Source organism: Phocoena sinus, chromosome 20 (genome assembly GCF_008692025.1).
Source record: "Phocoena sinus isolate mPhoSin1 chromosome 20, mPhoSin1.pri, whole genome shotgun sequence".
Taxonomy (NCBI): domain Eukaryota; kingdom Metazoa; phylum Chordata; class Mammalia; order Artiodactyla; family Phocoenidae; genus Phocoena; species Phocoena sinus.
The window spans coordinates 6,013,688-6,036,815 of NC_045782.1; the positions used below are offsets into that span (position 1 = coordinate 6,013,688).

Sequence of the window (23,128 nt, forward strand, 5' to 3'; positions counted from 1 at the left end):
AGGAGGTTAGGAAAGGTGGTACCACCTGAGCATCAACTTTCACAGCACAAATATCTGGTGCTGGAAAGTTTCCGGCCACAAAACGGGGGGGGGGGATACCCCGAGGCGAGAACACGCGCGGCATGAGGAGGGTCTGGCATCTGGATCCCGGAGAGAAAGGCAGAAGGTAATAGGAGCTGAGCTCAAGAGAGCAGCGAGGGGCCGGGCCATGCAGCGCCGTGACTGAGAGCCCCTCCGTCAACTGTCCAGCCTTCATTCTTGGTCTCCGCGAACCTTGGAATCGTGCCCCTCGGCTCCCTCGGTCTGCTGCTAACGCACGCGGCTTTGACAGCGGGCAGATGACTGACGGCCCGGGTACACAACTCACAGTGGTGTGTAGCTGGGGCATAAGTACTTACTTCCTCCAGCAGACGCCACTCTTGATCATGGGAAGTTGGGTATCAAGGCTCTGGAAACTTAATACACGAAGTCATTGCTACAGCAAGGGATGGGTACACCACTCTCCCCCCAGCTGCCCCAAGACAGGCTCTTTAAGAGTGAGTCAGGCCAGGTGGACACGCGAGGTCCCCACTCCTTCCCATCTATGAAGCCCAACGCGAGCCTCTGAGATCCTGGGCTCGGGGGACCTGCAACTGCAGACGTGATACGTTTCCTGATGCCTGGCTCTGCTTGGCCTGCTAATCAATTCTGACAGTCGGCACTTGGTATCCACCGGATTGGTTCTAGAACTGCCACGGATACCACATCCGAGGATTCAACCACCTGCAGACAGTAAACACAGTAAAGGATCCAGGGTGGTTGAATCCGTGGATGGAGGGCCAACCATATGTCTGCTTGCGCCTGCTTCTGCCCAGGTGTCCCCATTCATAGTTGCAGACTGACCCCATCCCTCTCTCAGATGAGCCCAGGCCCTCTGCTCCGTCCTGCCCACCTGCCATGGAGAGGACTCAACCCTGCAGCCCAGTAAGAAGGACCAGCCAAGCTCTATCTTGATGTGAACTCGAGTCTTGATGTGAACTCAAACTCCACAGTCCTCGAGGATGTTTGCCTTATTTGATAATCTCCCTCTAGCTCTGGTTCTCAGTTTGCGAACAGTGGAACCGTGTGGGAAGTTTTTGAAAAATGCTAATGCCTAGGTTCTAGCCCAGACCAATTAAATCAGAATCTTTGGGACATTAGCATTAGTATTTTCAGAATATCCTACATCATTCCAATGCACAGTCAGGGCTGAGGCTCGCTGTGCGAAAGGGATCTTCTTCAACTTTAACGTGTGTACAGATCACCTAAAGATCTTGTTAAAATGCAGATTCTGAACCAATAGGTCTGGGGAAGGGCCCAAGAGTCTGCATTTCTAACCAGCTCTCATGGCATGCAGTCACTACTGGTCCGTAGACCACACTTTGAGTAGTGAGGGTCTAGAGGCAGCCAGATTTGCGGGGTGGGAGATGGAAATGGGCTTCACCGATTTTCTGGGTGCAAAGTAAATGTCCAGTATTGAAGTTCCTTTTAAAGTTGGAAAGGGATTTCTGAAAGAGTTAGGTTAGGGTAAAGGGCTCTTATAGAAGGAAAGAGGAATTTTCTGCTAATGTGGAAACAGGAGCTCCTATAGCTAAGAAATGCTACAGGATCCACTGTGTATTGTAAAGAAAGTACCTAACAGACTACCCAGCACATAGTGGGTACCATATATTCATGGTACCATTGTTTTTATTAAGACAGGACCCTCACTCCATTCCCTAAACCAAACAAAAAAATATATATATATATATTTTCGTTTGGTTGGTTTTGGTATGGTATGCTTTTGACTTGCAAGAGCCCCGTAAAGCCCTACAAGCCCTTTCATCCTCAAAGGATGTGCTGCAGGCAGGGGCCAAGCACAGAAGGCTTGGGGCCGGGGGCTTTCATCCCAGACACGGCCTCATGGACCCTGCCTGGTCTAAGGATACCAGTGCCTTTATTTCTCTCATTAATTGGATTTGTTTGCCTTGAGTTGGGCAAAACTCCATAACCCAGCGGCCATGGCTAAAATTGAGGTTTGTTACATTAAGGACCTATTTTAAGTGCTCTCCTTGGTTTAACTTATTAAACAACTCCACACAGCAGGTACTTTTAGTCTCAAGGGCAGATGAGGAAACTTAGAAAGACAAAGAAACTTGTCCAGGTCACATACATAGCATGTGACAGGGTCAGAAAATAAACTGAGACGCATATGTCAGAGCCCATGTTTTTCCACGGCTTCTCAAATTTTACTTGCTATGGGATCTCATGAAAACGCAGGTTCTCCATCGGTGAGATGGAGCCTGAGATTCTGCATTTCTCACAAACGGCTGATGTGGCTGGTCCTTGGACCAGTATTTTGAGTAGCAAAACTACTCATATGCTATGATGCCTCCTGGGATTTCTGTCCTCAAGATCCCTCTACAAGACTCTTGCCACCATCCTCCTACGATCGGTGATCTGTGGATTTGACCAGTGGCAAAAATCACAGTAAATCACCACCTTGAACACCTGTACAAAGTTCTGTTTAGACGTCTGCTCAAAATGCAGTCTTCTGTGACAAAGGATCAGCTATTCGGAAAAGCAGCTGTGTCCATTACAAGCTGTAGATGTTACAGACAGTTATGAAATTACTTTTAAATATAAGCATCACCACTGAGAATGCTTTCTGGGCCAGGGAACAATTCCCATCTCTAAAAGCCAAGTAAAGAGTTCCAATTTGAGAAATACATAGGAGGGATTTCTCAAAACATAGGAGTGAATCATTTAACTTTAAGCTTCTCTTCTCAGATTAACAGAGGAGAGGCTGTATATAGGAACCAGAAGAAATGACAAATCTTCCCTCCCTGTGAGAGGCATTTAAGGGCAAATCTAGACCATCCACTTAATCAGTCTGGACTCAGTGGCTGGGAACTGGCTGGTTTGTGAATAAGACAGAGAAAATTGGAAGAGAGAGGGATGAAGGTAAGCTCCCAGGGGTACTTTGGGTACCAGAGTGACCTGAAGTACCAGAATCACAGACAACGTTCTGGAGGAGCCTGACTTCAAAACATTAGTTAGAATGGAACCTCTCTGCAATGTCCACAGCCCAGTGATTCCCAAACTCTGCTCCCTATTAAAATCACCTCCTGCTCAGGCCACGCCCCCACATCAATTAAACTATGATCTCTGGGGGTGGGGCCCAGGTCCCCTTAATTTTTAAAGCTCCCCAGGTGATTCCAATGTGCAGCCGAGTTTGAGAACTACTGGCAAAACCTTTCAGTGTCTTCCTTCATAAAATAAAGGAATCCATCTGGACGAGTGGTTCTTTATTCTGTCTTGCACGTTAGAATCACTTCCAAGTGATTTTTTAAAATACTGCTGCCAGCAGCATCCCTAGAAATTCTGGTTAATTTGTGAGGCCCAGGCACCAGCATCATCAGCATTTTTAAGAGCTTCCCCAGGTGATTCTACTATGCAGTGAGGGAGACAACTACTGGTCTCAGGGTTTTTGCCCACTTCTTCTATTGCTTACATTTTAAACATCTATGATATTCAGGCTAAAAATGCATCTTAGACTTTTTGAAAAGGTGGATCTCTCATCCTTACTTTTAAGTCAGGAATTTTTAACTTCAGAAGGGTCTATGAATCCCCTTAAATCCTATGCAAAATGCTGGATGGATATATATATTCATATGTATATATTTGGGGGAGGCAAATGTCCTTAACTTTTATCAGAGTCTCAAATGACTTAACTCTTATTACCTTAAAGGCAAGTATGTGATTTCTGATTTAATAAATTTAAGAAAATTAAAGAATGAATGGAAAACCAATTTGGTTTCAACAGCACATCTGCCAGTTTGAATTTGGGACACTTCTATTGCCACCTAGTGGCTGCATATCTTTATTGCAGGTTTAGTTCAGACCATATAGCCCATCCTTTGAAAAGCTATAGGGTGACATATGTGAAGATTCCAAATCCAAGTATCAAAGCAGAAGCTGTGTCTGAGACTGGAGTCAGTAGTAGACTGGTAATGCTCACAGTAAGAGATGAGCTCCCCACCTGCACTTATAAGGAGACCATCCACTGAGATACTTTGGATTCATGTCCCAAACTGGATTAGGACACTAGGGTTTCTAGACCTGACCGTTGTTACCTACATGCCTCAGTTTGACTGCCAGTTTGCTTTCTTACCAACTGTATGTGCTTGGGAAAATTACTGAGCCTTTCTGTTCCACATATAAAAAGAAGATAATACAAGCACTTCTAAGATTGCTGTGAAAAATAAGTAAGACAATACACGTAAAATGTTCAGCATAACCCTTGGCACAGCACAAGATCCCAATAAATCTGAGGTTATATCATTTATCATTATTTCCTTGCTTTGTTTATTGTTCCACATGGGTTACAATAAAGACCAAGTAAAGAGCAAAAGGTATATTACAATCACATGGCAACTCATCATATATCCAGAGAATCCACAGAGCACAGAAAAGAGTAACCCTACAACACAGACATAATCCTTACTTTCAGGAAGTGCCCTTTGAACATAATCCTTACTCTCAGGAAGTCCCTTTGAGATTCCGACAGTTCATCCGTCTCTACGTCTGAGTGCAGCCACTTCTTGTCAGATATCTACCTTCCCACCATGTGAGCAAGAGGGTGACCATACTCCACCACCAAGGCTACTGCAAGCTCCTTTCAGGGAAGAGGATTACGCAGACATTCACTAAATCACAGACGCCCTAAACCAACAGCTCTGCTCCAGCCTGGACACTCACCGGCGGCAGTCTCCCACGCCACTCTCTCTGCAGGGGAACAGTCCCCAGACTCTTCCACAAGCCACCTGCCCAGGGCTCCAGGACCGGCTCCTGCCCAGCTGAAGCAGAAATACCACCGAAACTTCTCACCAGCCTCAGCAAAGATGCAAGGTGATCAGCTCTCACTTACCTGGAGTCTGCTTGGCCGTGCGCACGGGAGTGTAGTGGTTTTTCGAGGATGATCTGACCGGCGTGTTCTCTTTGGGAGAGCTATCGATAGCCGAGATAGTTTCTCTTTCACAGTGTGCTATGGGGATTGGTCCCTGTTGTCTTAAGATGTCGGCCAGAGCCCTGAAAGAGGAGGAGACCACACAGTGAGATCCACCGAGCTGGTGAGTGCAACCACAAAGGAAGCTGGGCTACTATCATCGGCCCTTTGATGGACGGAGACCCAGTGTTCAGTTACAGTCACAGCATCATCTGGTGCTGGTCTCAGTGGGGATACAGGGGAGAGGCTTCCATGCCTGGGGTACAGGCACTAAAAGGCTGTGATTAAGGTTTCCTTCTTTCATTCATTTCACACCAATCAACTCTGAGCCCTTTCAAAACGCTGACTCCCCAAATAAGCCCGTATGCCACACAGATACGATAGCAACTGGCCCGTGGAATGCCAATTCAGTGAAGGGCAGCCACCACTGGCCTCAAGTTCAGTGGCAGGTGACTAATATCAGGGGGACCAATTTCCCCATGGAAAGACACACACTGAGGAGCATGTACTCTCCACGGGTGACCCAAGTAAGTACAAAACAGAGCTCCCCTTGTCAAAGAAAGGTGTGATTTAGCTGCAAAGACAGGACATACAGATAAAATGATAAATATCAGAACACACGGATGGTGCAGACAGTGAATGCAGCTGAAGCTTAGAGGAAGAAGCAATCACAGACACAGGGAGGAAAGAGAGATGCACAGAGATGCTGCTGTAGCTGGAGAGGTCCATGCCCTCTGCAAGGGACCCATGTACCCTGAGAGCAGCTTCTATTCACCCAACGCCTCTCTTCAACAGCCAAACATATGTTTACTGAGGACTCAGCATGCATTAGTCACAGCAGAGACAGAGGTAAAGAGAACACAATTCCTGCCCTCTAGGGGCTCAGCATTTAGGGGAAATCGCTCCCCGACCTGGTTTGGAACAGGACTCCCTCTGTGGGTGGGACAGGTGATACCACTGTCAGTGGGAAACAGACATGCAGGTATGTTCTGAGGAGCCACAAGGGACCGCCATCGGACACTGTCATTTCAGGGCCAGGCGCCCCATTCTGAGTGCACGAGCCAGGAGGAACTCTTCCATCTACCTGGGTCCCTGAGGGGTGGGCGAGGCACCACGCCCCAGGCCTCCCCCGGCCAGCCCGGCCCACCTGAGACCTGGCTACACCCAGCCCACTCTGAGGCTTCAGTCCCCTGGAATTCCAGCTCCCCACACCCTGCCTCTGGCGAAAAGTAACAACCAACCACGGCAGTTTAAAACGTGCCTGGGAGTGGAGAATTTCCCTTCATTATTCCGCCCCTGACATGCTGAACCTTCCTCGGAGAGGACCATCAAACTGGTAATCTTATCATTTAGTGGCATTTATATAGCACTTTCAGATTTTCCAAATGCTTTCCTCGCACTGGCCTTCTTTTTTCTCAGGCTCTAAGGGAAAAAGCAGACACACGTCACCACCCCATTCACTTCTGTGGACCAAGAAGTGAGGGAGGGGAAGACAGAACCTCACTAGTTTGGTAAAGGAAGTCCAGGCAGACCTGGGGCCTGGAATAAGAAAAAACAATGCCCTACCAAATCAAGAGATTTGGGTTCTAATCCCAGCTCTGCCCGTGATGAGTTGTAAATCTTTGGGCAGATTTGTTAACCTCTGAAGTCGAAATTTTAATCTTTTTATCCCCCATCAGCAAAACAAAGGGTTTAAACTAACATGACCTCTAAGATCCCTTTTAATTCCAAAATGTGATCAATATTTTATATACTTTTTAACCACACATCCACGCACGTTACCTTGATTCCTTCACCCTTCTGTTTATCAAAGGCACTTTCCTACCATCTTTCTATGGTAAGGAAACAGTGACTTAAAAGTTATAACAGAGGGCTTCCCTGGTGGCACAGCAGCACTTTCCTACCATCTTTCTATGGTGAGGAAACAGTGACTTAAAAGTTATAACAGAGGGCTTCCCTGGGGGCACAGTGGTTAAGAATCCGCCTGCTGACGCAGGGTACATGGGTTCGAGCCCTGGTTCGGGAAGATCTCACATGCCGCGGAACAATGAAGCCCATGTGCCACAACTACTGAGCCTGCGCTCTAGAGCATGCAAGCCACAACTACGCGCCTAGAGCCCATGCTCCGCAACAAGAGAATCCACCGCAGTGAGAAGCCCGCGCACCACAACAAAGACCCAACGCGGCCAAAAATAAAAATAAAGTTATAACAGAAATACAGACCAATGGAATCAAATTGAAGAGTCCAGAAATAAACCCATACGTCTACGTTCAACTGATTTTTAACAAGGGTGTCATGATCACGGGGAAAGAAGTTCCTTCAACAAATGGATATCCACATGCAAAAGAATAAGTTGGATTCTCAAAATGGATCATAGACCTAAATATTTAGAGCTAAAACTATAAACTCTTAGAAAAAAACTGAGAAGTAAATCTTTGTGACCTCGGATTTGGCAATGGTTTCTTAGATATGACGCCAAAAGCACAAGGAAAGAAAGAAAAAAACAGGTAAACTAGGCTTCATCAAAACTAAAAACGTTTCTGCATCAGAGCAGCTTGAAGAAAATGAAAGACACCCACAGAATGGGAGAAAATATTTGCAAATCATATTTCTGCTAAGAGATTTGCATCCAGAATATATAAAGAACTCTTAAAATTCAACAATAAAAACCAAACAACCCAATTTTAAGATGGGCAAGATATAATCAGACATTTCTCCAGAAAAGGTACACATGAAAAGTAGCTCAACATCACTAATCATCAGGAAAATACAAATCGAAAACACAATGAGATAACCCTTTACACCCACCAGGATAGCTATAACCAAAAAGAAAATACCAAATGTTGGCAAGGACGTGGAGAAACTGGAGCCTTTATAAACTACTGGTGGGAATGTGAAACGGTGCAGACCCTTTGGTAAACAGTCTGGCAGTTCCTCAAAATATTAAATAGAGTTACTATATGGCCTAGCAATTAAAATACTCCTAGGTATATGCCCAACAGGAATGAAAACATATGCCTACACAAAACTTGTATATGAAAGTTCATAGCAGCATTTTTTTTTTACAGAGGCCCATTCAAGTTGGTTTGTGCATATTTTATTTTATTTATTATAATACATCAGTGAAACGTTTTATTTCTATTTTTTATTTTATTTTTTGCGCACACTGCATGGCTTGCAGGATCCTAGGTTGCCGACCAGGGATTGAACCCGGAGCCCAAGCAGTGAAAGCGCTGAGTCCTAACCACTGGACTGCCAGGGAATTCTCCATGGAAGTAACCCAAATGTCCATCAACTGAAGAATGGATAAACAAAATGTAGCATATTCGCACAATGTATTATTATTTAGCCTTAAAAGAGCAATGATGTTCTGATATGTGCTACAACATGAACGGACCTTGAAAACATGCTAAGTGAAAGAATCCAGTCATGAAGGACCACGTGTTATGATTCTGTGTATATAAAATATGCATATTAGGCAGATCCACAGCTACAGAAAGTAGATTGGTGGTTACCAGGGGCTGGGGGAGGGGCAAATGAAGAAGGATTGCTAATAGGTACACGTTTTCTCTTGGGGATGATGAAAATGTTCTAAAATCAGCTAGCGGTGATAGTTGGACAACTCTGTGAATGTATAAAAATCACTGAATTGGACGATTTAAAACGTAAGGATGAATTTTATGGTAGGTGAATCATAGCCCGATAAAGCTGCTATTACAAAAAGAAAGCTTATATTCTTTTTCTTGCCTCTCACGTTCTTACAAAGACCTCTCAGGTATCTACGAAAGAAAACGGAGTCATGTGGTTAAGACCACACTTTCGGAAGGTCAGTACTAAATCTACATCAACGACGATGATTTTGCCCCTCAGGGGACAGTTGGCAATGGCTGGGGACATTTTTCGTTGTCACACAACTGGGGGAGGAAGTGCTATTGGCAACTGGTGGGTAGAGGCCAGGGGTGCTGCTAAACATCCTACAATGCACAGGACAGCCCCCTACGGCAAAGAATTATCCCACCCAAAACGCCGACAGTGGCAAGGCTGAGAAACTCAGATCTGCGTCTACATAGCACTACGTGAAGTGGGTCTTTGATTAATGCTGGTCTAGTTCCAGAGATGTGTACCAAGGTTGGACACTAGGCTGGGCTCTGGGACAACTAGGGCTGGAGACCCTGAGGTGAACATTTGAAGTCAGGGGATCTTGGGTGTCTGGGCCGTCAGTGTATCCCTGGGTCTTGGCACATTGCTCAGCCATTATTCAAAGAGAGAAAGGATGGCCAACAAACACGTGAAAAGATGCTCAACATCACTAATTATTAGAGAAATGCAATTCAAAACTACAATGAGGTATGACCTCACACTGGTCAGAATGGCCAGGGTCAAAAAATCCACAAACAATAAATGCTGGAGAGGGTGTGGAGAAAAGGGAACCCTCTTGCACTGTTGGTGGGAACGTAAATTGGTGCAGCCACTATGGAGAACAGTATGGAGGTTCCTTAAAAAACTAAAAATAGAACTACCACATGATCCAGCAATCCCACTCCCAAGCATATACTCAGAGAAAAATATAATTCAGAAAGACACATGCACCCCAATGTTCATTGCAGGACTATTTACAATAGCCAGGACATGGAAGCAACCTGAATGTCCATCAACAGAGGAATGGATAAAGAAGATGTGGTACATATATACAATGGAGTATTACTCAGCCATAGAAAGGAACGAAAATGGATCATTTGTAGGGATGCGGATGGACCTAGAGACTACCATACACAGTGAAGTAAGTCAGAAAGAGAAAAGCAAATATCATATATTAACACATATATGTGGAATCTAGAAAATGGTATAGATGATCTTATTTGCAGAGCAGAAATAGAGACACAGACGTGGAGATCAAACGTATGGATACCAAGGGGGAAGTGGTGGTGGGAGGAATTGGGAGACCGGGATTGACACATATACACTACTGATGCTATGAGTAAAATGAGATAACTAATGAGAACCTCTGTATAGCACAGGGAACTCTTATGCTCTGTGGTGACCTAAATGGGAAGGAGAAGAGGGGATATATGTATACATATAGCTGATTCACTTTGTCGTACAGAAGAAACTAACACAACATTGTAAATCAACTATACTTCAATAAAAATTAGTTTAAAAGAAAGAAAAAAACAAAGAGAGAAAGGAGTGAAGATTTCTATCCTTGCAGGGCTTTCGTCCCTTTTGTCCACATGGACAGTGTAAATGGCAAACTCACAGCAGATTCGCTCCAGGCTTATTGGCCAAGGAGGACCTAGCAGAGAAGAGATTTTCAAACTGAGATCAGCACTCCCAGGATGGGTGGGGGTGGGCCTGGGAGAAGGGGACTCTCAGGGCCCATCTCCTGAGAAGCCCTGCAGGATGCAGGCCCTGAGAGATGAGATGTAAGAGGGAAGACACCTCTTTGGAGACCATCAGGCTCCCCAGAGCATCTCTGCTTGCCTCTGGCTTGCTGCTGGTGAATGAGTTTTAACTGGGTTACAGCCAAGCTGTCTCCTCCTAAAGGTAATGACTTGCGTGGTACCCTCTCCAAGTGCCCTGTTGGCAGGGCTGAGCTGGGCTGCACAGCCAAAGGGGATGGATGTGCTGAAGATTCAGGCTAGCTGGGGGCAGGGACCCTGCCCTGTGTGGTCCCAACGAGGAGGACAGTAGCCAGGGATGTGATCCTGACCGCCTGAGCACCGTGCTCTGAGAGCCCCCTTTTCCCAGTGCCCTCCGGCAGCCAGAAAGGCGGGCCTCGTTCCCAGATGGTGCTGGGTCCCCCTCTCTCAGCTCACACACCCTTCCCTCAGCTCTTCAGCTCAGTGACCTCCCCTCCTCACCCCCATTCCTCTCCACCTTCCATCCCCTTCTCTCTAGGGTGCTGGATAGGTATTATTCTAATTCTGAAATGTGCGATCCCAATCTCACCTAATTAATTTGGAGACGCCGGAGGAAATGGGTTAAGGCCTGAGCTACTTTCTCACCGTAGGAAAGAAAATTGGTCATTGAGGAAATGGGAAGCAGATTTTGTGAGAGAGTGGCTGCAGCTCTCAGGGCCAAAGAAAGGGACAGAGACCCCTTTGGGGTCGGACGTGGGGGGAGAGAGAGGGACAGACAGTGACAAACTGAGAGAAAGGGAGCGACAGAGGGACAGAGGTGGAGACAGAAGGAGAGGGAAAGGAAACAAAGGGAGGGAAGAGATGGACAGAAAGGGAGCCAAACAGATGGGAAGGGAGTCAGAGACTCAGAGCCAGAGAGAGGCTGCGGAAGAGGTGCAGAGACGACAGAGTAGAGAGAGAGAACAGACAATGCGAAAGAGTCGGGGTGGGGCGGGAGACAGAATCAGAGGGTCACAGATAGACAGGCAGACAGAGCCAGAGAGAAAATGGGACACAGAGAAACTCAGAGAAAGAATGAGATTCAGAAGGTGAGAGATAGGGAGATGGGATCAGAGAGAGACCTCCCCAGGGAAAGAGCATCTGGGGGTGAGAGACAGAGACGGGCCAGGGAGGAGTGAGGCTGGTTCCCAGCCAAGGGCAGCCCCGCGCCCCGCGCCCACTACAGAGGTCTAATTTAAGACCCTGAAGAATCTGGTTCTTTGTCCTGCTCATCCCAATCCCCCAATCGCCCCCTCCCCCAGAGCCACTTTGCTGCAATACCTGGATATAGGAAACAAAGGAATGCTTTTTGCCTGAATTATCTACCTAATGGCCTTGGTTCGCTGCACACGGATTCCTTGGCTTTCGTGGGTGTGTGGCGAGCAGGGGAGAGTTAATTAAATGGGCAGCAAATCTGAACAGGGGAAACAGTCATTCTGATCACTCAAGCCAGGAAATTTCTGCGTTCTTCAGGACTCGCTGCTTGTATATTAACCCTCTGCAAGACTGAGATCCCGTCTTACGTGTGGATGGCACCGAACAGGTTCTGAGGGCTTTACCTGCCTTGTCCGGCGTGGCGGCCGTACTAAACCTGGGACCTTTACAGCTACGGTCACCCCAATTTGAAACACGAAACTGAGGCTCAGACTGATTCTAGGATGAGATCGTGATGAAACCGAAATTTCAACCCAGGGCTTCTGGCTGGAGCCCTGATGTCCCTCTGCTCAGCGGGACTGCCTTTTATATACATCTCACTTTCCTAGGGACTGTCAGCTTGAATGAGTCCTCCCAGTCTCTCCAGCTGGGTCTGCTAATTTAGCAAATGCCAGTTAATATTAGGGCGTGGAGAAACAATTAGTCAATGAGTGGTTCAGGTCAAGACCAATTATTTATTCGCTTAACACCTTGGTTAATGTTGTCGGTGGTCCCAAGGAATGAAAGTGTGTTTGAATTTCCCCAAGTGTTGAGTTATTGCAATTCCTGTAGGGACCAAGCCTGGTCAACATTTTGATGTGTTGCCCCCTGTATTCAAGACATGAAATCTTTCTTAAAATGGCAAATGATTCCCTTAACATGAGAAAAATAAACAGAACCTTGGTTATAACTTTGCTTCATAGTCTTGCCAGCTTGGGAAATTAAGGGCAGTAATTTATTGAGCCATTACTATGTGCCAGACAGAGTGCTCAACTCTTTTATGCATGACCTTATACAATCCTCAGAATGATCCTACATAGTAGGTGCCATCAGTAGCCATATTTTGCTGATGAGAAAACTAAGACTTTGAGAGGTTAGATATCTTGTCTGAGGTCACAGAGCTGGTAAGCGGTAAATCCAGATTTCAAACATAAGTAGCCTCTGTTACACTACAGAGGCTGACCTTATACCACTGAATTTTCCGTTCACCCATTTGTCCACCCATCCATCCATCCATCAATCCATCCATCTATCCAACACCCCATCCATCTATCCATCCATCCATTAATCCATCCATCTATCCAACACCCCATCCATCCATCCATCCATCCATCCATCCATCTTTCCTTCCAATCCTCCATCCACTTAATCGCATTTATTTTTTCACCTACTGTGTTCCTGCAGTGGTCTCTGAACAGGAGATATAGAGCGTGTTCAACCTTTAGTAGAAAAATCTACCCAGACAGAACTCAGTGGTCACCCAACTGCCCATTTCTAGTCACCTTAGTGAGTCATGACCATTAACAGCTATGAACGTTTTTACATTGTCTTAGCAGGCAACCTTCTATCAAATGAAATTCTGAGTCGAACACCAATATACTTCATTAGACTCCTGCTCTGCACAAGGCCAGAATAAGAGCCAGAGCCCTACTCTACCAAGTTCTTACCCTCCATTCAGCAGCGCCTGGGCTTCAGGGAGCTTCCAAGTTTGAAAACAAATGTGGCCAAAAAGTGCCAGATAAAAACTTGGAATTGTTTTGTCCCAATCTTCATTCATGGAGCCGGGGGTAAAACTTAGGTTCCCCCCAAATTAAGTGGGGAAGCTAGGAACCCTAGTTTATTGATAAGTCTTTTTGAGCTCAATTAACATGCTGTCCATGAAGACTCCATGAATATCTCTGCTCACTGAAGTGGAACAAATGGAAACCAGCCTTCTGCCTCTGCCATGTCTCTGGATCTGAGAGCCACATAAATGCCACGGAAGGGAGGAAATCAGTTCAGCTGGTGTTCGGTAAGTTTTTCCGTGCCAAGAGCAAGGCAACCTGCATAGTTAAGACCCCCTAGTCAGGACCTTTCTCTTTTTGGGAGCAGCAGGAACAAATTTATGCTGTTGGATGGGTATGAGAAAAGGCCGAACAGATGAACTATTCCATGAATAAACTATTCTGCTTAATGGACTAATGAGAACACTCTTGTTTTTGAAGAATTTTCTAATAGCATTCCTGCCTAATTAAGTAGCATATACTGAATATAATTACTTTAAAAAAAAAAAAAAAGCAAAGTTCTTCCATGAGAGGGCCACCAATCTAATCTTTACTTCTCTTCACAGAGAAAACTCAATAAAACATAGACAATCTAGGAAATGGAATCCTATAAAAACTGGAGAATGAACCACGGACGATTCTGATAGCTACTTCTGTGGTACTTCGCCCAGAAGTAGAGTGTAGACATTCTACTCCGGTTAAATAAATTATTCTGGTTATGTGAGTCCAGGATGACTGAGCTTTTATTCGACTCTGCCACTCTGGGAACAGCTAGAGTCCTCTACCCTCAGCCTCATCCTTATCTACTGGGCGGTCGGGGTGCTGTTATTCTCTGAAACACGCACTCCGGACAATTGAAGTGAATATATTTTTAATAAACATGGACCGAGGAGAATGGCTTAATTTAGTTCTCCTTTTTTCTGGTTCTCTCAAAGTCCACTTGAAAAACACAGCTGCCGGCTTTGTGTGTGCGCAAGACCGCTCTCCACACACACAGAAGCTCCGAACGGATGGGGAAAAGCTCCTTTGTTGTGATAACAACGTCTGTGCATTGACACCCAGCCGTTCTGCAGGTCTGAGTTGTCCCCGGCACAATCGGAATTCATCATGGCCAACAAACACAGCCGAACTTAGCAAGGGAAAGCTCGGCCTGCCTGTTCTGTTTTCCAGGCCAGCAAGACAAGTCACTGCATCCCAATGAACGCCTGACCTGGAGCTGTCCCTCGATGACGAGCCGCAGCTAGGTACAGGGTCGACGTGCATCCCCCGGGACCCCAATTCATCCCTAACGGCATCTCCTCCACACACGCCATCCCTTGCCTCATGAATCATGCGAAAATTTACCCAGGCCTGGGAAATGCGGGGCATCTACACCAAGCCTAGACTTCTTCAGAGATATGTGGACTGTTTGAGCCTGAATCAAAGATCTGGACGTGTCAAGGTCAGCTACCGTTTGGACCTGGGAAAACAAAACTGCTACCAAGACTTGTTAGCAGGGTCGCTTGGGCAGCCAGGTGATAGATGAGTTAATAAATGCACCTACTGCTGCTCTTACTGTTGCTACCCTTGGTGTCATTTTCCTGACTTGCTATAAACACAGACGTAAATCTACAGGAGACGCAAAATGAAGGCGGTATTGCCCACTGGCTAAACACAGGGATTCTGGAGCCAGAGTACCTGAGTCAGAATTCCGGCCACTCAGGATACTGGTGATCTTTAGGCAGCTACTTACGTGCCCTGTGGTTCTGTGACCTTGTTGGAAAAAATAAGGCCAAAATAATAAGGCCAAAAATAACGTCTACCTCTTAGGGTTATTATGAGGATTAAATGAGTTCATATTTGTAGAGCACTTAGAACAGAGCCTGGCACCTCGTAAGCACTAAACATTGGATTAATACATCAATCCAAATACAGCCTCCCCGTGTCTAGAGGCTCAGCCAACAGAACCACAACGGAAGTCCATGCGTACAGGTGCAAAAGGGGAGTCTCGGCGGGCTGACTCAACAATGCCAGATGGCAAAACTCCTGGTGTGGCGAGGGAGCCACATGGCACGGCTGTGGCTACGGGTCATCCTGGAAGGGACCACCTACATCCCATACTTTCCACTCAGGCCTAAGGCCAGAAATGCATCTGGTCACACACCAGCTTTTGCTAAACCCTGAACCTGGACTCTGCAAGCCAAGTGCAAAGAGAGTGTCTATTTGTTTTTTTTCCGCGAGGCCATCACAAATCGTGTTTCCGCGACCAGGCAAGGAAACTTCGAGATAAAAACCAAAGGGATTCACATCATGGGCAAAACGAATCAGGACCCTGTTGGGGTATTAAAAGGGCAAATGGGTCAAATGGGCCGGGACAGCATTTTCTGCAAAAGACTCAGTTATTTTTTTTCTTCCTTCTTCCTACCTCCCTTTTTCCTTCTTTTCTTTCTTCAATTTTTTTCTTCCTTCTATAAAAAAAATTATAAACATCATTGTCATTTCCAAGTTCAAGTACCTTACCATCAATGCCACTATTGAAAGGGTGGGGTACACAAGGGTGGGGTTGCCCAGGTGGACAGACCTCATGCCAGGGAAGTCAATGTTGGCTTTCCATGAGAATTAACTGGAATTGTGTCCTAACAATAGAATGGACCACCTCCAGGGGGAGGGGGAGCCCCAGCTCTAGATGCAGCTGGCGCGCCCAGCGGGAGAGGCATGAAAGCACCTCGTCAGCCCCTTTCACCCAAGAGAGTCTATGAGTTTAAGATGCTGGAGACAAGCATTCCCGTGAGGCCACGTGAAGACAGCATTCTTATGTGAACGGAATGTTGGAGGAGAATGCATTTTCTTCTACACCACAGGGCTGTTGCATCTGAAAGGACAGACTCTGCGTTCCTGAATTTCCCAGGTGTGCGGGAGATCAGAATGGGCCGGAGATGAACACACCTCCACAACTCGATAGCCCTCAACCCACAGCAGGGCCAACAGGCCAGAGGGGGCCGAGGGGCTCACCCAAGGTCACGGGCACAAGAAGTGACAGAAGTTGCCATTAGCCTGCCTTCTATCTCAGGAAGTGCTCTAAGGCAGGGAAAGATGGATGACGACCTCCAAGAGTGAGGGAAAGACGGCTTTGCTAGGGGTCCCTCAAGAGCCTCAAAAGCAAGCAAAGCAAGGGAGGTCCGTGTCCTCTTCCATAAGGGTGCATCAAGGCACATCCTATCTTGTCCTACCGTGGTGTTGGGACAGCGACGCAGGAACAGGCAATAGGGAAAGAATGGAGGGAGGAAAGACAGAGATCTCTGTCCTCTTATCCCCCAGAGACAGGGCCGGCCGTGCTAAGTCTGCTTTCAGGACCCTAACCTCTTGTGCCCATCTGGTCACCCTGTGGCAAGATGGAATGAGGGGCGCCCTGGGCGGTGGCATCATCCATCACAGAATTCTCAAAGCCAAAAGCGAGGGAGTTTCTGGATTCTAGAAATTCGGGGAAATACAAAAAAATAAACAAGAAACAAGAAGAGGGGGAATAAGCAGGAGCCCCCAGAGGGAATTCGAGAGGGAATTTGAAGCAGCCTAACAGTCAAGTATCACCAATTCAGCAGCAACGGGGGCAGGCTAATCCCAGTCGATAAAACAGACAAGGAAATTATAAAATGCTTTAAAGGAAATGCATTTTTACTGCTTCCTGGGCCACCGCAGGATTGCAAACTGGGCTAAAAAAAAAAAAACATTGATCTTTGGAGAGCTACTTTATTGAACAGATAAGAATGATTTGTAATTAGCATGCCGATTGTCTGCAGAAGAGCCTGCTTGAAAACAGTCTGTCTTTCTGCCTGGCGGATGCGCCCCGCACCATCTCTGCAGTCTTGTCTGAGCTATTAATCTGTTCATCACAGCTTTTTATCAGAGAGAGAAAAGAAAAGCAACTTTGCCGAGGTCCAATTTGGATAAATTTTGAATTAGCAGAGTCTGAACTGATGCAGTTTAAGGAAGTTACAGCAGGACAAGTTCAAGAAGGAGAAAGGGAGGGAGCCGGGAAAGGAAAAAAGTCAACAGAAGAGGAATCACAAGAAGGACAGATGGAGAAAGCAGCAGCGGTGGACAAATACACCGAAAGGAACAAAAAGAAACATTGTAATGATGTGACTAAAGAGAGGGACAGAGAAGCCACAGATCCTCCGCTAAAAGCCAGGTTCTCTTCGCAAATGCTCAGAGAGGGTAAGAAGCTGGCTGCTGGGGACCTGAGAACAGAAAAGCTGCGTGATTTCTCACAGCACGAAGAGCCTTCGGAGCCACCGGGATAGCACTGCTGGCAAAGCTGAGGCAAATTTCTCAGGATGCAGTAAAAAGTCAGAGGGGGTCCAAGAGGGAGGCTGGAAATCAGATTCTTCTGAAAGGTCTGGAGCAGCCTCAGCACTTGGGCTGGGCCTCCTGCCTGGTCATTTCAGGAGGTGGGTTAACACGAGCCCACCCTCAGCTGCCCAGACATCGGGGTGACTGAGGCCAGAGTCCCTACTAATAGGATCCGAGGCCGATCCGAGGGCTGGAGGAGAAAAGCTCTCCTGGCAACAACTTCTTTGCTTATTAGGGGGTCAGCCCCCTCCGTGCCCCTGGATGACGGCAGGCGTCTGTATCCCAGGACCTCAGAAGCGGGGGGATGGATGGATTCAGGACATACTCCTGCACCTCCCTGCTCCGGCACGCGTTCTCAGGGTTCAAATCCCTCCTCGCTGGAGCAGCAGGATGGAAGGTAGAGGGAAGAGTTGCCTGTCTGGGTGTGAAGCATCCTTCCCAGAAGAGGACATTTGGCTAAGGGAACTGCGACTCTGTCCAGAGGACAGATGTCCTAAGTAATGAGACTTTAATGCCGGAGCTAATGGGAACAGTACACGAGACCACAGGCCAAAAAAGCGAGGAAGAACGAGAGTGTTCGTGAAGCCTGCAGAAAGCAGCGACTCCTCTCCCAAACACTAGGGGACAGGGCCAAGCTCGTAGCCACCCAGAGCCCGGCTGGAACCCAGGCTCCACAGGTCCCGAGAAGGGGACAGCGGCTCTGGACAAGTAGGACCAAGGGTTCTCCTGCCCCTCCGACCAGGGTGGGGCTGAAAACAATGCTCAGGACCTCCATGTCCCCACACCCACCTCGATCCGATGGTCAGAGACCCCTGCACTGGAGCTGCAGACCCCAGGGTGTGAGCCCCGCCAGGGACCACCACCGTGGCCGTGACCACACGTGACCACCGCCACCAGCTGCAACAGCTGGAGCTGGAGAGCAAAACCCAGGTCTCCTTCCCTTTCACAGGCTTTTCAAGACAGAGGGCTTCAGGGCCCGAAAAGCAGAGAAACGCGGGGAAAGATTGAGGAATGAGGAGGCAGGGCGCGGAGAATTAAGACCAGACGGCAAAGAGCAGAAGTGGGGCAGAGAAGCAGGAGTGAGCCGGCCGGAATCCTGGGTCTTGCGTGCCCTGTGCTTGAGGTTATAAATGGGGCAGGGAGGGGAGCTGTGATAAACGGGGCTGTTGTGAGCCATCCGTCTCTCCATAATTAAAACTGGGAATGGCCCGAGGTCCATCTCCTCGCCCCCAAATCACTTCTTTTCTCTAGTGTCCCGTTACTCTCAGGAGCCAGGACTCCCGCAGAATTGCCCTGGGGTCCCTGCAATACTGTAAAGGTTTGCCGGGGGGCGGGGAGTTGTTTTAAGGGTTTTTTTTTTTCAGTTAAAACCCAGGTGGTTTGGTTCGTTTGTTTTTATTCTTTATGTCTTCTTTGTATTGTCTTCACAGCCCTCCACCAACATAATCCGCTCTTGAAGAGGAGCCCTTTCACTGCCCTGGGCACCTCCGTGCCCTGCGTGCAATGCAAGTGAGGCCACCAGCCTGGCACTGAGGTACCCTGGTCTGTAGGTCACTCACCCCCCAGTCCCTTTCAGCGATAACTCGTCCCAGGGCACGAGCGTGTAGGTCTCTGCTTTCTCAAGTAGTCTGAGTATCACTGACGCGTTTACCTTCAGGAAGGTGAGAGCCAACTGCCTTGTCGGCCCCCCAAAGAAGATAGAGACCAACCATGGACTAGCTGTGTGACCCTGGGCAAGTTCCTAAGCCTCTTTGAGTTGATTTTGTCATCTGTTAAATGGCCACCAGACCCAGGGTGGTGGAAGGATGCAGTGGGATAACGCAGGATGCCAGGTACAGAGGGAGCCCCGGAGAAGGGGGGCTCTTCTGAGGGTTTCCTGTTCCCCGCCCTGCTTCACCTATGTGACCTTGAGTCCTCATCTGACTGAGATCTCAGGTCCTCAACACCAGCTTCCTGGAGTGATGGGTGACGGCGCCCTGCAAGCTCCTGGGAGACAGAGTTCCCCCCTTCCTGACACCTGAGCAGAGGAGGCGGGGGCCCAGCCGCAGAGCAGGACTCCTCCCAGAGTGCTCGAGAGTGACTCTTAGGGGGCGGGCAGGGTCACAGGCTCCGCCCCAGCCCCTCGCCACCCACTGACTCTTACTGGGAAGAAGGAATCCCGCCCCAGCTACAGCAGCACAGCCGCTGCTTCCCCAGCACCAAAGCGGAATAAGAATTGGCCACAACTGCTGCACCTGGTGGCCCCTTGTCACCAGCCCTTAAACTCGGCCTGCCCGACCCTCGCTCCATTTCTGTGATCAACCTCGTGGAATGAACACACTTTTGGGGGGTCTGGGGAGGCGCAGGAAACACACATTAGGACTCCAGTGGCAACGCTCGCTGGAAACCCCATCTTCCTGTGCTTGTAAACGCTTCTGCCTCGTCGATGGCTCTGTGGTCCAAGTGGTGACCTCGTCCAGATGCCAAACTGCAGAGGGGCTGGCATTCGGGTGGAGAGGAGGGAGGGCAGGGCACAGCCGGCACCTGGCTCTGACCCCAAGCCTGGCTGCACGCATCCCAAAGAAACTGGGTCCCTTTACCCTCAGAATCAAGTTAAGAATCCAAGTTGCATTTCTCATGCAGAAGTGTGGGACCATTTTTTAACCCTTTCTGGACAGTAATTGGAGCCATTTTCTGCATATTGAACCCCATTCTCTGCCCCTCTCTCCCAGCTCCTCCACTGTCTGCCCAGACACACTGAGAGAGCATGAAGCTGATTTTCTTAAGGTCGGTAATTATCCCTCAGCGAGGGGAGGGGCTCCCTCCTAGTGGTCCTCACGAGCACGGGGCTCTGATGCCGGGCTGCCGTTCAATACCGGGACGCCTCCTCCGGGCACCTGCCTTTGGAGGCAGCTGACACGGCCCCTGGGCCAGCAGGTCTCCTTACTGGAGGCACCACCCTTCACTTCTGATCAATAACCAGCCAAGCACCTATTTCATCCATCCGCCTCAGCCCCATGACACCGCTGCTTACAAGAATCACATCTACCCTAGGAGGATAAAAATACGCTACCGTCATGAAAAGTCCAAACAGCATGCATGGGCTCTGGGGGCACTTGCAAGAGAGGAACCGTGGCAATATTTCCCCGAGAAGAATCAGCGTGCGGCCTCCCCAAGTGACTGCTCAGAAGGATGACACGTTAGGCTAGGTATGTCCCGGTTCTTTCCAAGGAGGACTTGGGCACAATGCAGGCAAAAGCCCCGAACTGCATGTCACAAACGTTAATTTCTCATAATGATGGGACCCAAATGTCCAGCTTCGTTAGCCATCCTCCCCAAAGCTTCTCTGAAGCCCTCACCTTGCATTCACCCTGGCCCTGCGGTCTCTCAGCCCAGAGCTGAGAAAGGGCAGGACAAAGCACCAGTTAATGTACGTCTGTGGGTCACAGAGCTGTCTTATACGTAGGGAGCCATCCTGGAGGACAAAGCTGAAATCACTCCCTCTCAAGACCACGGGATGCCTGGGGGGAGCTCTGGTCTCGGGTCGGTCGGACCAGGTCGCACCTGGTCGGTTTCAGCATCCCCACCCATCTCTGGGACAGACAGAAAGCATTCACGGCCCGTCTTTTTCATTACAGGTGTCTGCCCATAGTTTTATCCAGTGACCCACTGCTCTGGTTCACAACTCTTTGGCTTGTGCTATACTTTCCTTCTTCAAATGGGCTGCGTGACTCAAATGTTATGAAAGGATAATAATAATAAACTTAGATCAGGGTATTGCCCTTTACAAAGGAATTCGGAGAAAGTGTCAAGGACCAGGGAAGATGAACGGAAATCATTGTAGTGGATGGAAAAATTGAATGAGAAGGGGCTGAAAAAATGTAGGGAGGCGAGAGAAGGCAGAAGGCTGGCACTCACATCTCTAAATATCTGAAAGTTATTTGTACGTAAAGTAAAACAGAATAGACTTCCACTGGGCAAGAAGACGAGGCTGTGGCCCAGGATACCCGCACCCCGGCTCCTATAGTTCAAGATCACTCGCCCCCTCCCTGAGGACCCTTGGCATTGTCACCTGGCCTCCCTCGCTTCAGCTGCTTGGCTTACAAAATTAGAGAGTTAAGTTCAATGACCTGCCCACAATAAAAATTCTATGGTTCTGTAATGGATGACTAAATAATAGAAAGCACTACGATGCTTTTCCAGAACATTCTGGTTTTACTTCTAGAGATTAAAAAAAAAAAAAAGACGAGGTTAGCAATCTGTCCTGAATGGGTGTAAAATAAGCCTGCTCAAGGCCAAGGGTCTGAGACCCTCTGAAGGGTTGCTGATAAACCCCCCGGCCAACCCCTCTTCCCCGTCTGCAACATTCAAGAACGAAGATGCTGGAAGTGGGGGGGTCATAAATGCGACTCAGGGAAAAATAACAGGTAGAAGTTTCCTAAGGTAGAGAAAAGAGGGGAGAAAAATCACAGCGGACAGTATTTTTAAAATCAACTTAACCTAGGCCCTCATACAGTCCGTCAGAGCTCCCTCCCCTGCCACCAATCTGAGATGGTCTATACACAAGGGAGTTCAAACCACAGTAGTGTGGCTCCACGGAATATATACTGTCAAGGGAGGCACCGAGAATGGTAAGACAAAATGCACTTAAATTCACCCGCATGTCAAACATAGACTGTGCAGGACTTTGGTGATGGTGGGGGGGCGGGGGGCGGGTGGCAGAGAAGGCCAGTGGTGACACCCAGCAGCCAGGGGTCGGGTGTAACTTCTAACACGCAGTGGGGACTCTGGCTGACTATGGCGACGAGCCAGAGAGTGAAGATCTCGGGGCCATCCTGGCAGGCCCCGGAAAATCCTGCAGGGGAGCTGGGAGGATGAAGCTTCTTTCTGCGTAGTTCCCTTCTCTTCTGGATCCCAGGGCACGTCTGTCTGGGATCACCTCTTTCGGTCAGCTCACTTTTTCAGCTCCTCATCACGACTTCCTGCACAACTGATCTGAAATCGACTGCACGCTCGCTTGATCTCTCATTAAAACAGGTTGGAAACAGTGCGCTGGACTTTTTCTCCTCCTGTGTTGTGGCAGCCGAGAGAACTGTGGGTCAAGTCTTAGTAACTCAGCAGCGGATTCCTCCGAACGAATGTGCTCTGGCCGTGGGACAGGGTTGCGGGCAGGGGAAAGGGACCGACGTGCATGCCTTCTGGGGCTGGGGTGAGGTGGGAGAGGCCAGGAAGACAGCAAGCAACGTTCCAGGGAGGGCTGTCCAAGGGCAGGGCTTTTTGCATGGCTGACCTGCTCAATGGAGAATGAACTCTGCTTTGCCTCGTGGGTCAAAGGTAACATACACTCGACAGGCTTACATTTCATAATCTGAACTGTTCCTTGCCCACAGCGGGTGGGCAGGGCTCATCTGTTGAATGAATACATATGCACGTAGCTGCAGGGGTCAGGAGGAAGCCA

The 23,128-nt window shown here is 48.3% G+C and overlaps 1 protein-coding gene across 3 annotated transcripts in view; it reads right to left on the bottom strand.

Annotated features, from left to right (window-relative positions):
- The window catches only part of SHISA6 (shisa family member 6), a 242,814-nt gene that overhangs the window by 214,782 nt on the left and 4,904 nt on the right, over nt 1-23,128 (bottom strand). For all 3 annotated transcript variants that reach the window (XM_032617168.1, XM_032617167.1, XM_032617166.1), the window contains exon 2: nt 4,928-5,088. In XM_032617168.1, coding sequence (XP_032473059.1) covers nt 4,928-5,088 — 161 coding nt within the window. The remainder of the gene's footprint in view (nt 1-4,927; nt 5,089-23,128) is intronic.